The sequence below is a fragment of the Colius striatus genome, chromosome 5, assembly GCF_028858725.1.
Source record: "Colius striatus isolate bColStr4 chromosome 5, bColStr4.1.hap1, whole genome shotgun sequence".
Classification (NCBI taxonomy): domain Eukaryota; kingdom Metazoa; phylum Chordata; class Aves; order Coliiformes; family Coliidae; genus Colius; species Colius striatus.
Window position 1 is genome coordinate 58209209 of NC_084763.1, and position 13408 is coordinate 58222616.

At 57.5% G+C, this 13408-nt stretch overlaps 1 protein-coding gene across 2 annotated transcripts in view; it reads right to left on the bottom strand.

The window, feature by feature from the left end:
- SCAP (SREBF chaperone) overlaps nt 1-13408 on the bottom strand; it is a 58664-nt gene that overhangs the window by 13667 nt on the left and 31589 nt on the right. For both annotated transcript variants that reach the window (XM_061997458.1, XM_061997459.1), the window contains exons 6-14: nt 11937-12042; nt 10843-11015; nt 10096-10222; nt 7012-7124; nt 6111-6205; nt 3047-3145; nt 1743-2045; nt 706-1139; nt 92-283 (exon numbers count right to left, since the gene is read on the bottom strand). In XM_061997458.1, the coding sequence (XP_061853442.1) occupies nt 92-283; nt 706-1139; nt 1743-2045; nt 3047-3145; nt 6111-6205; nt 7012-7124; nt 10096-10222; nt 10843-11015; nt 11937-12042 (1642 nt within the window). The remainder of the gene's footprint in view (nt 1-91; nt 284-705; nt 1140-1742; nt 2046-3046; nt 3146-6110; nt 6206-7011; nt 7125-10095; nt 10223-10842; nt 11016-11936; nt 12043-13408) is intronic.

Consider the following 13408-nt stretch of genomic DNA (forward strand, 5'->3'; position numbering starts at 1 on the left):
ACATTTTTAGCGTCCCCCCAGGAGCAGAAGCAAAGAGCCAAAGGGCAACACGTGTCTCCAGGGGAGCTGAGGCACGGTGAAGGACTCTTACTTGTAGAGAGTGACATCCTGGTGGCCTTGCAGCCTGGCCGAGGGCTGCTGGGGCTGAGCTGCAGCGTCCAGCCTCCCGCTGCCCGCGCCCAGGGGCTGGTAGCGATTGGCCTCCTGGGGATGCCGCAGCTCCAGCGCCTCCTGCGGGTTGAGGTACAGCGTGACCGGGATGGCTGGCAGGATGCTGATGTATCTGAGGGCACGGAGAGACCAGAGCAGCTTAGCAACAGCAAACACAAGCGTCTGAGGTGGCACCCCAGCTCAGCTCCTGGCCAGCAGCCCAGGCAGGGCTCAGGCTTTTCCTTCAGTACCTTTGGGAACCTCTGTTCCTCACAGGCACCACTCCCAGCACTCCCAGGGGATCACTTATTGGTGCACAAAATCCTGCCTGTCACCTCTGGGCTGCTCACGAGCAAGCCTGGCACCCAGGAGCCCAGAGAGACACAGCCCCAGTGCCCCGGGGAGCTCGGTACCTCCACAGCGCCCAGGAGGGTCTGTTCAAGCCTCCTCCTGAAGCCACACTGGTGGAACACAACTTATCTGACCCAGAAGGAAGGAACCCACTTGTGGCCAGTTGCACAGAGCCCCCGTGGCACTCGGTGCCAGCCCACTTGCCTTTTGGCCAGGGTGATGTTGTAGTAGCTGAAGAGGGACGGCCAGTGCCTGAAGGAAAGCTTCCTCCAAATCTCCTCATCCTCTGCTCCCCAGGTCACCTCTGCCTCGGTCCCAGGCTCGTTCTGTGCGTTCCCTTTGCCCTCTGGCCCCTGTGCCCAGGCGTGCTGGGCGCTCTGCAGCCTGCTCAGGGCCTCCAGCCCCGGCTTCTGCTCACGCTGCTGACTCTGGTTTTCTGACAGCTGGATGGGGTCCGACGGGAACACTGAGAGGTCGATCTTGGGGTCCCCAGCAGGAAGGACCCCTCCAGGAACAGGCATGGGAGGCAGACCTGCTTCACCCAAAGGGCTCTGTTCGGTGACCTGCGACGTGAGGTAGGTGCGGAGACCAGCAGGATCCGTGTAAACCAGGATTCCGATCCAGATCACCGTCCCAGCCTGCACAGGGTGAGCCAAGAGACACAGCCCTGGAGAGCACAGCCTTCACACCCCCTGCAGCACCCCAGCAGCACCAGCCCAGCCCCGGGGCGTCATCTCCATCCATCCCTCATCGCCAGAACAACCTTCCCCTCTGAGAGGACTGGGAGAGGCAGCACAGCACAAAACAGCTGCTGACAACACTGATCCAGGCCAGGCTGCCCTTGGCCTCCTTGGCCACCTGGGCACGGGGCTGGCTCATGTCCAGCTTTCCAGCCACTGCTCCCCAAGCCTGTAGCACTGCTGGGGGTTGCTGTGGCCCAAGTGCAGGACCCAGCCCTGGGCCTTATTGACACCCATGGCATTGGCCTTGCCCCAGCCCCCCAGCCTGTCTGCACCAGTCTGTAAGGCTTCCCCACCCTCCAGCAGACCCACACTCCCGCCCAGCTCAGCGCCACCTGCAAACGTGCTGAGGGTGCCCCGTGTCCCCTCACCCACATCAGAGGCAGAGACATCCCCAGGGAGCAGAGCCCTGCGGCAGAGGGACGCTCCCAGGGGCAGCCTGGGCCACGCAGGGGACGGGGAGGCGGGCAGTGCCCGTGGGGAGGGGGCAGCGGCACGTACCATGATGAGCCTCTGCGCCAGGCGTGTCCGGGCGAAGAAGTAGATGAGGCGCAGGCGCTTGGGCAGGCGCAGGTTGCGGAAGGAGCAGGGCTGCAGGGTGATGGTGTGCGGCTGCAGGGGCACGGTGTGCGGCTGCAGGGGCAGGGTGTGCGGCTGCAGGGGCACAGAGTGTGGCTGCAGGGGCACGGAGTGCGGCGGGGCAGGGCGCAGCGCTGGCGGCCGCTCGGGGCGCGGGCAGCGGCTGCCGGGCTTGGCCGCGGCCAGGCACGTCTCTGCCGGCAGGCGTCGGGTCAGGTCAGCCAGCTGCCAAGAGAAAAGCCACCGTGGGGCGGGGGAAGATGAGCAGGCCAGGCCCCTGCAGAGGGGTTCGCTGAGCTCCCACCCTCACTCTCCAGTCGGCCGTTTTGTCTCCTCTTTGCCCATCGGTTTGTGCCCACCCGTGTCAGTTTGTGCCCACCCGCGTCAGTTTGTGCCCACCCGTGTCAGTTTGTGCCCACCCGTGTCTCCTGCCAGCCCAAAGCCGCACGGCCAGACACCTGAGGCTGTGCTCAGTCCCTGCACGTGTGTACCCAAGCAACAACTGCCCCAGCTCGGTCTTTGCCATTTAAAGAGTGAAAATCACCTCCTCCATCCTTCCCCAATAGCAGAGGAGGCAGAAACAAGGCAAACCCCCATGACACAGAAGAATTTGGGCTGGAAAAGCCCTTGAAGCTGCTGCAGTCCCAGCCCTGCCCTCACCCTGCCACAGCCACCACTGACCCACAGCACCTCAGCCCCACGGCTTTGAGATCCTTCCAGGGCTGAGCACTGCCCCAGCTCCCTGGGCAGCCTGGCACAGGGGCTGACACCCCTCTCAGGGAAACAGTTCTGCCTCAGCTCCAGCCTCAGCCTCCCCTGGGGCAACGTGAGCCTGTTGCCTCTTGTCCTGTCCCTTGCTATATGGGATCAGAGACTGAATCCCACCTCAGCCTCCTCTTCTCCAGGCTCAACACCCCCATTCCCTCAGCCCCTCCCCATCCCCTTGTGCTCCAGCCCCTTCCCCAGCTCTGTGCCCGGCTCTGGCCACGCTGCAGCCCCTCAGTGTCCCTGTGGCAGTGAGTGAGGGGCCCAGCACTGACACAGCCCTGGAGCTGCAGCCTCCCAGAGCCCAGCACTGACACAGCCCTGGAGCTGCAGCCTCCCAGAGCCCAGCACTGACACAGCCCTGGAGCTGCAGCCTCCCAGAGCCCAGCACAGGGGACAATCCCTGCCCTGCTCCTGCAGGCAGCAGCCAGCAATGCCCCGTGTCCCCGGCCTCTCCCTACCTCCATGCGGCGAATGTCGATGGACAGCACCGTGGTGAAGAAAAACATCTGGAGGAAGAAGTCAGACACCAGCCCAACCACAGCAAAGAGGCAGAACTCCTGCAGACAGGACACAGTGATGAGCCACAGCACGTGCACAGACAATGGCACATCCTTCAGCTTCAGAAGAGAGGGGAAGCTTTACTGACAAATCCTCTCATTGGTGTTTTGTGACAGCTGAGAGGTCAGCGCTGGAAAAGCCCCTGTGAGAACTCAGGCCTGCAGCTACTCAGATTCACCTTCTGTGTAGCCACAAAACATCAAAGGCTCGTAGGAAAACCTGCAGAGGACGTTTTCCCTGCTGCCAAAGCCGTGTCAGAGCAGCCAGAGCGCTCAGCCTCCTGCCCAGGCAGCCTCCAGCAGCGACAGCTGCCTGCCCTGCACCAAGAAACCTCAGCCTGGATTCCAAACCCCTGCAGAACACAGGCTGCTCAGGAACCAGACCACAGAACCACGGGGTGGCTGAGGCTGGAGAAGCCCTTCAGGATCTCTGAGTCCACCCGTTCCCCCAGCACTGCCACGGCCACGCCTGGCCCTCAGCACCTCAGCCCCAGGGCTTTGGGATCCCCCCGGGGACGGGCACTGCCCTGCCTCTCCAGGCTGGCTCTGTCAGTGTATTAAACACACGGGAGCAGGTTCTGATCAGACTTTTGTCTTTAGCCCCTTCCCCAGTGTCAGGTTTGGGAAGCAGATGGATGAAAGCACAGCATGGGTTCCTCTCCCGGCGAGCCCAGGCTCCACAGAGAGCAGGCTCTGCATGGAGGGATGCTGATCCTTACTCTGCTCAGGATTAGAGCCTTCTGAAGCTGCTAGCCCTGGGAATACAAAGTCTTCTTACACTTGGACACTGCACAGCCTGTGGCAAAACCCAACTGATTTCTGTGGGTGCAGGTTTGGGGTCTGGGTGTGGGAAGTTCAGCCCAAGGCAGCGGGCAGGAGGTGGGAAGCACGGGGTGAGGGCTCAGCGTGTGCCCTGGCACCAGATCAGGACCAGGAGCTGGGACAGTGTGCCAGGGGAAGAGTGGTCTCTGCCCACCTGTGGTGTGAGGCAAGAGGGTCTCATCACTGTTCACAGTGACACGGGGTTAAAGGGGCTGCACAGTTCCCATCTGAAGCCAAACTCTCTTTTAGGACAAGGAGAGCCAAGGAAAACACAGAGAACTCCCTCCTGCTGAATGAGCTGCTTGCTAAGGAGTCACTGAGCAAAACAGGAACCTCTGCAGCCCCTGAGCCTGCAGCAAACACCTCCCTCACTGCCATTCCCTCAGCAGCCAGGAGCTGAAGGACCCCAGCACTGCCCTGCTGCCTCTGACAGCCTCGAGCAAAGCCCCTGCCAGATTCACACAGCCCAGCTCTCCTGCCAGGCTCCTTGGACTCTGCAGCACATTATCTGAACAGTGTCCTTCCCGTTCAGGGATGAAGATAAGGGGCACACAGCAGGCTCTGGCAGAGCAGCCTTCAGTCTTTAACAGCCAAGATTCCTCCTCTGGAGAAAGCAGGGATCCAAGGACAGGAGGATGCCATGCAGAGAGGGTGGCTGCCATCACACAGCAGCACAGAACCTCAAGGGCTGGAAGGGACCTGCAAAGCTCACCCAGTGCAGCCCCTGCCAGAGCAGCAGCACCTAGAGCTGGGCACACAGGGACTCATCCAGCTGGGTTGGGATGTCTCAGAGACTCCACAGCCCATCTGGGCAGCCCCTGCCAGGGCTCCCTCACCTCAACAGGGAAGGAATGCTGCAGTCAGCAGGAGTACTCTCACACAGGTAACATGGACATGGGGGCACTTTTGCCCATGGCTCTGCCCTGTCCCTTTTATCAGCCTCCTGTGCTTGCTGTCACCAGGGTGCCCTGTGAGCTCCTCTGCAGCAGAGTGCAACAGCAAAGGGAACGGTCCCAGCAGTGTCCACACGACTGTCAGGTTTCACTTGGAGATCAAGCACTGCAGCAATGAAACAGAGGCCACAAGGTGCTACTAAACCACATGAATGAGCCCAGTTCAGCCCCAAAGGATGCATGCTGCCAGTGTTTGACCTGAGCAACCTCTGCAACTGGCTGCAAATAACAAAGGAGGCCACAGTAGGTGTCCAGCACTGGCCTGAGCGATTGCACTGTAGCTCCACTCTTCTTGTCCTCATGGGTGTGGAGAGAGAAGCTAAGGAACAGCAAAGTGCAGCCTGTACTGCTCCACTGCAACCTGCTCTAATCTGCAGCCCCTGCTGTTAAAGCAGGGATAGAGACAAGCCAGCCCTCCTCACACAGGCCACACGTGGCCAGTGAGCACTCAGCCAGGGCTCAGAGCAGCCTCCAGCTCTGGAGATGTGGGCTGCTCCTGCCTCTGCTCGCTGCCTCAAACTCCCAGAGGCAAGAGGCTGCCTCAAACTCCCAGAGGCAAGAGGCTGCCCCCTCCCTGCAGTGTGGCTGCAGAGGCGCTGTGGGCTGGGTGCTGGGGACGTGTCAGGGCAGCCCTCCTGTTCATGTGGCACAGCAGGAACAAGCCCTGCTTGGTGAAGGATCACATATCAAATGGTGTCAGCTTCCTGATACAACCCAGCAAGTCCCATCCTGAAAAGGGGACTGTGCAGCAGGGAAAGGAACACACCGAGAGGCAGAAGACCTTGATGCTGTTCTCAGTGCAACACAGACCCACTGACATGACCCCTGACAGCCTGTGCCTGTTTGCCCTTGTCCTGTCACCTCATCCTCCTGACACCACCCTTCAGGTATTTGTAAGTGTTGATAAAGGCCCTCCTCAGCCTTCCCTTCCCCAGGCTGAGCAGCCCCAGGTCCCACAGCCCTTCCTCCTCAGAGGAAATCCAGGTCCACATCCAGGTTCCACATGCAGGTACAGGTGCTGGACAGAAGGGAGGGAGGACAGATCCTGAAGGGATCCACAGTGTACAGATGTCTGTACTTCCCACGAGCAGACTCTGGATCCCATCAGGCAGAGAGGGGAGCAGAGGACTGCACGCTGTACTCCTGCAGTGCCTGCAAGCCCCAACCTCAAACTGATGAGCCCCACTCACCTGGATGGCTGGGACAAGGGTGAAATACCCAATCAGGATGATCCCAAGCTCTGTTGCCATATTCTTCATAATGGACCAGCTTTCATTGCTGAGGCCTGGGGAAAGAGCATGCCAGGGGGGCTGAGAGGGGGCTCGTCACTGCTGGGCACACACAGCACAGCACAGCACAGAGAAACTGGACTTCCCTCCTGTGAAGTGAGGCTCCTCTAGACAACAGGCAGAAAAAGGCACTTCCAGACTAAAATTCACTCGACCTATCTTGAGTGTCTGAGTCAAAGAACCGGCCTGTGGGCTCCCAGTGTCTTAGTGGGGTTCTCATTAACTCCAGAGGGGGCTCAGGGCGACTCCCTCAGCTCACAGACGTCTCCTGATGGAAGCAGCACGAGGGTACCACAGGAGCTCAGAGCTGTACATGACCCCTGAGGTTTTCAGTCCTTTTCTTTTCCCATTTAGGATACAAACCACCTGTATTTCTACAACTGGGCAGATTTTTCTAGGCATCACTCTAGAATCTCTCTCCCCTGATGTTTCGAAACACCTTCTGTGCCTGCAAACTGTGCTGGTCCGTGGCTTGAGCACATCCAAATCCCTGTGCAGGTACAGGCTGTAGCTACCCTAGAGAAGGGGATTTTGTCCCAGACTGAGCAGAAGGTGATTTTGTCCCAGTCCTGGCACCTGGGGACTGCATTCAGGGCCCGAGAGGACGAGGTGCTAGACACCTACACCAGGAGGCACAGCTCCCCCTCACTAGCACTTCTTAAAACAGAATGCAATGCCCTTTCACACACAGAGTCTTTGCTTCCTGCACAGAGCAGAATCCAGAGCACTCCCCACCTCCCAGCCCTTGGTGACCCTCCCTTTGTCCCCCTGAGCTCTCCAGAGCCCGCTGCTGGCCGCGTACCTTGGGCGATGCGCAGCTTCACTTCCAGGTCCACGGGCGTCGAGACAACGGACTTGGTGAGAACCAACACGTTCTCCAGGCCAATCACCACAACCAGGTATGGAAAGATCTCTCTAGAGGAAACAGAACCAGAACTGAGAACTGGATCCTGGTTGTTAGGAAGGGAGGAATGCAGGTTAAGCAGCAAACACACACCCCAGAGTCAAGGTGGGGAAACCCTGCCCTGTGCCCTTGGCTCTTCTCATCCCGTTTCGCTCCATGACGAGGCCAAGGGTTCTGTCCTTCACCTGCCCTGGGCACACAGCAACGTTTCTGCAAGGCTGCATGGTTTTCTGGATAATGGCCACTACAAACCACCCCTAAATTATTGTGAATGCTTCCCAGGGCTGGGGCAGTGCCCCTCAGAGAGTCTCTCCAGTATGAGACAAGCTCTCTCCTAGGACAGAGATCTGGAACTAAAGAGAAGGCACCAGCCGTGAGGGAGGGTGGGTTAGCTGCAAGGGCATGCTCTCAGGGAGTCCTTGCAGGGTCCTGTCCCTGTGCACAGCCCTGTGAGGCAGGCAGGGAGTCCAGCACCACTTCCAGACAAGCTGCAGCAAGCCTTCAGAAGGTTTACTTCTGTCTGGAAAGAAAGCTCTTCATTCCCTCAGCAACTCTGTCCTACTTGAAGCTGTGGCTTCCACTGCAGAAGATAATGAACCAACAGTCCCAGCTTACGAGTGTCAACAGTCCTTGAAGAGTCAGCAGTTTTCATGTTCAATGACCAGCAATTTAAAAGCAATGAGACATGGAGGAACACAACCCTGTGCAGGACAAACACAAGCTCTTCACACCCTACAGCTCCAAAACCTCGGCTCACTTGTCCCTGCTCAGAGGAGGCACATGGTCAGACATCCTCGTTACATTCTCCACCATGCAGTAGAAAGCACTGAGAAGGAGCTTCCAGGAGGAAGAGCAAAGGGAGACTCCACACCACATCCATCCACCAAAATGCTTACACCTCACTGATCACCGTGATGCTGCTCCACAGCACGATCCAGGCCAGAGAGTCAACGGGAACACTGCTAACTCCCGTTGAAAACACATCTCTGACTCCATATATACTTGTGAACAAGACAACCTCTGGTCTAACCAGAATGTTTGGGAGACTGAAGAGGTTACCACATCAGTTCACATTTGAAATAGGAGGTTTAGGTCTTTTTTTTCTACAGGCAACAAGGAGCAGTTCATCACTTCAGGTTGTGATTCCTCAAAGCCAGCTGAGATGGCAACTCATGGGGCTCTCCCAGGGAACCCCACTTCCAGGGAGCTCCAGGAATTCTCCTCCACTCCACTCTTCCTTCTTTCTCAAATCTGCATAAATCCCACCACCTATTTCCACTGGGTTCACAGCAGACTAATGCCTACCTCACCTACCTCACCTACAGCCATTCGACTTCATCACAAAAGTTGATTGATAAGGTCTTGTTTGCATATTGTAAACAAACACCAATCCCCAAGCAACAGCCTTGATGTTAACACTGGACAAAAACCAGCGAGGGGGAAATGCCTATCATCAACACTGGCACCCCTGAAACCAAACAGCCTGCTGCCTGCAAGGCTCTGCTGTAAACAAAGGCTGAAGGTCAGGTCAAAGTTGAAGCAGCCTGTGCACCCTCAGCTGGCCCCATCCCAGCCTGCTGCCACTGGTGATGGCACACGGTGAGGAACGAATGGGTGACTGCAGGGAAGTGCCCTGGCACACACTGGGCAATCCTGACATCTGGCTGGAAAACAGAAAGAAAGGCTGAATGAACTCATTAGATCCTGTGGGAGGGATAACTGAGGTAAAGGTGATAGGACACCTTTGGGTGAGTTGGGCACTGCACTGACCAAAACTGTTGCCCTGGATTCCCTCCATGTATCTGCACCCAAATATTGCCTGCAGGAGAAGTCTCAGCTCCCAGGGGCTCCTGCCTGGTTTACTGGCACAGCTCACAATGATGTGGCCTTGATCCATAACAAAGGTTCTACAGAGGGATCCAAATGCTCTGCAGCAGGATCTGGCCAGGCTGGAGCTATGGGCTGAGGGCAATGGGCTGAGGGTGAACACAGCCAAGGGCCAGGCATGGGAACATAAATGATGGGTATTTCCCTAACCATGCAGGAAAAGGATCAGGAAAACAGATTCTGAACTGAACTTCAATTAATGAGAACTAAACAGTGTGTGGAGCTCGGGGAGGTGAGGTGCCAGGGGAACAGTGTGTGGAGCTCAGGGAGGTGAGGTGCCAGGGGAACAGTGTGTGGAGCTCAGGGAGGTGAGGTGCCAGGGGAACAGTGTGTGGAGCTCAGGGAGGTGAGGTGCCAGGGGAACAGTGTGTGGAGCTCAGGGAGGTGAGGTGCCAGGGGAACAGTGTGTGGAGCTCAGGGAGGTGAGGTGCCAGGGGAACAGTGTGTGGAGCTCAGGGAGGTGAGGTGCCAGGGGAACAGTGTGTGGAGCTCAGGGAGGTGAGGTGCCAGGGGAACAGTGTGTGGCACTCAGGGAGGTGAGGTGCCAGGGGAACAGTGTGTGGCACTCAGGGAGGTGAGGTGCCAGTCAGAGCTTCAGATTAACTCAAATAAACACACGGTAGTAACAACATGGGAAGCCCCAAACCCCAACTCTGACCTGCACAGGAACCCCAGTTAAAGGAAGAGCTGACTCTGTGAGTGATGGGTGCAGAGTCACCCAGGGAGGCTCCCAGGCACAAATCCCACAGGTCAGCTCTGCCACCTTTAAAGACCTTTCTGAATAAAATGTAAGGAACCTCCATCGGGCAGAGAAAAGGTACCAAGCCCTTGTGGATGCTACAAGTCCCTGCATGAGGAAGGTATGTGAGAGGCTACTTAGCTGCCAGGAAATCCAGTTATGAACAAGACACTGTCCCAACAATTCCTTCATCAGGAGGAAAGAGTCAACTGCTAAGTAATACAGCTTCTCCACAGAGCCTGGCACCCAGTCGGGTCTGTCTGTGGCTCAGCAGAGAAACACACGGCCCTTGCAGCCCAGGAAAGCACCTGATGGTACTTTTGCCCAGCAGTGTGTAAGATGATGGGGAAACATACCCTCCATTAAGAGTAGGGGTCAAACCAAAGAGGGTGCACAGCCCCACGGACATGAGCAGAGAGCTGAGCACCGTCACCACCGCTGCCAGGGCCAGGCCCCATTTGGATTTCACCATGTCAATCTTCCCTGGAAGACACAATGCAAAGCCTCAGTTACCAAGCAAACCAAAAAGTGACATGCTCACACAAAAACACCAGGAGAGGCTGCTCATCCTGCCTTGCTTCAGGAGGCTGCTGAGCACCCTGTGACCCAGAAGGAACGGTAGCTCAGCCTCAGAGCCTGAAGTGCAGCTCCCAGACCCTCCCAGTACACAGCAATGGTGGGACAGAGGATAATGCACAGCTTGCAGCTCCAGCTACTTCCAGGATGACAAAAGGAACTGACATGTGGCTAGCAAGGTCTAAATCCAACAGCTCAGAACAGGTATTTGACTGTACACTGGAAGAAATGTCCTTACTCTGGCATTTGAAGCTGCCCAAGGCAGAAAGCGCCTCAGAGGACACCAGGGGTAATGAGCCCACACTGGCTAAGAGGGACAAACTTCCAGAAGCCAGAGAAACAGGACTAGAAATTCTCTACATGACAGTCCAGGGTAAAATTTCAGCACCCCCTGTGCTGCTGGAACAGGGAGGAACTGCAGCGGTACAGATCCACCTGCAGCCAGGGCAAGGGCTGCCGACCGCTCCCACGCCACCGGCTGCCGGCTGTGTGGGTGGTTTGGGTGGCTCCCCACCCCACAAACCTACGTGTGGAGAAGTAGATGTAAGCGAAGAGGATGATGTATGTGGTGACCAGGGGTATGAGCTCAGCAATGCCGATCTCCTCCTTGAAGTGCACGTGCACGATGCTCTCCTCCCGCAGCGTGCAGTTGGGGCTGGGGTGCAGCAGCCCCAGGCGGGAGCGCAGGCTGCTCAGGAACCTGGCAGGAGAGGCAAGCAGCAGGGTGTCACTTCAGCTGGCCCTGACAACCAGCACACAGTGCCAAGGAGCTCAGGGGCTGCAGCTCAAGCAGGAAGGAGCTCTGTAGCTTCACCCCCATGTACAGAGCAGGGTTGTCTCCAGGCCTGGCTGCCAGGTCTGTGGCTCAAAGCACACTGGTCACAGCTGTACCGTGGCAATCCTACAGGCCTTGATTTCTCTGAGGAGTCAAAGATAACTGTTGAAGACTCAGCAAAACTCCTTCAAGCAAGGGCTTGGCATCCCAGGTGTGACCAGAGCACACTGTGGCCTCAAACACTGCCTGCATTAGCTCATGGGAGGTGCCACCCCGCGGCCCCCGAGGCTGAAGGGCTCTGGCACGGCTGGCACCAGGGCCAGGTTGGGACTGCTGTGCTGCCAGCCCCAAAGCACACCTTGGGGAATCCTGGGCAGCACCAAGCACTCAGATCCACTCAACCCGAGGGCTCTGCCAGCACTGCCAAAGGGGTTTCACAGCAGGCACCAGCTGAATTAGTGCTCACTGGAAAGCCAACGGCTCTGTGTACCAGCAGCTGGGTCAAAACAGACCGACTGGGCCTTGGCTGCAGCAGTGACAGCTCCGTGGGCAGGTGAAGCAATCATCAGAGGAGCTCCCACTGCCAGCCTGGGCATTATACACAGCTCTAGAAAGAGGAACTGAGAACTGACAGTGTTGTATCTCCTTCCACCACAGCGAGCTTTGTCCTAAAACCAGCACCTGGCTGCCCACAGCACGCCCAGAGCAGCCCCAAACGCTCCAAAACGTGAGGAGACGGAGAGGGAAGGAAAACACAACCATAACCAGGAGTAGGACACCCAGCAAAGCTGCCAGGGCATGAGTAAGGGATCCTTAGCACAGGCTCAAAGGGCCAAAGCCCCTCACCTGGCATCGTGGCGCCGCAGGGCCAGCGTGACGCTGTAGGACACCACGCGCCTCCTGTTGTACAGGTTCACGCCGCTGTACTTCCCAGGGAGCCCGAACAGCAGATCTGCAACAACACAGCAGCAGGGAAAGGTGAGGCCAACAAAACCAGCAGAGAAGGTGGGATATGAGGGGCATTCATGGGGAGCAGTGCTGAGGTGCTGCTGCTCTTGCAGCAGGTGCTTCCTTGGTGAGGTTCTATCAGTGCACACAAATGCCTGATGCAGAGGAGTAAAGATGGAGAGTCTCCTCTCAGTGGTGCCCAGGGACAGGACAAGAGGCAATGGGCATCAATTAAAACACAGGGGATTCCCTTTAAGCCTCCTGGGAGAAGTTATCTGTCCTCACCTTCCTTCCTGAGCAGGCAGCCTGGAGCAGGTGAGGTCTGCTCTCTAACCCCAGCCTGCAAGCTCCCAACAGCTCGTCACCCGTTTCCAAGCAAAGCTCCATGTGTTGCCACCCCTTGCTCACACAAAGCACAGCTCCTTACACCCCCAAGGCTGCCCTTCCTCAAGAGCCTGTGCCTGCCCAGAGCATGCCTCCAGCTGCATACACCTCTAACTCCTCCTGCCTGCTCCCCTGCATTACTGCACAGGCACAGCAAGCGGGCACCCAATTTGTTCTCTCACAGGGTACAAAGAGCCTGTGTTCCAGCTTCTGCCTGTTACCCCTTGTCCTGGCACTGGACATCACACAACAAACACTGGCCCCATCCTGACACCCACCACGACTGGGCACAGGGCTCCAGCTGAGGCCTCAGCAGGGCAGAGCAGAGGGGCAGCACAACCTCCCTGGCCCTGCTGCCCACACTCTGCTGGATGCCCCCAGGCTGCCATTGGCTTCTTGCCCACCAGCCCACACTGCTGCTCGTGGTTCTCTGCCGCCCACCAGCACTGCCAGGTCCCTCCCCTGGAGCTGCTCTGCAGCAGGTGCCCCCCAGCCTGTGCTGGGGCAGGGGCTTGTTCCTGCCCAGCTGCAGGACTCTGCCCTTGCCCTGGGTGACCCTCAGCAGGTTCCTCTGGCCCCAGCTCTCGCTGACTGGCAGCTCAGACACTTGTGCATGTCATTGTGTGATTTGACCCACAGGTGTCAGGAAGCCTTTGCATTGCAAATGACTGTTTAAAAGTCTCTTCATCTTGTGTGCCAAAATGTAGGCTTTAGAAACATGCCTGATGATGAACACAGCCACTGTCCTCAGCAGTTGCTGGGATGCTGTGGACCTCTATCTCCTTTGTGGATGAGCTCTCAAAGAGGGGCCCCATGGGCTCCAAACCACAGTGTGCACACACCCAGTGCTCAAAAACCAAACTTTAAACCAATCTGTAGGGTTACAAACTCTCTTGTCAGACATGTCCTATTGTAGGCTTCCTAGCATCTTCAAAGCTCCTGTAAGACCAAAGGAACAGCATTTCCTCTGGCCTTAGGGACCCACT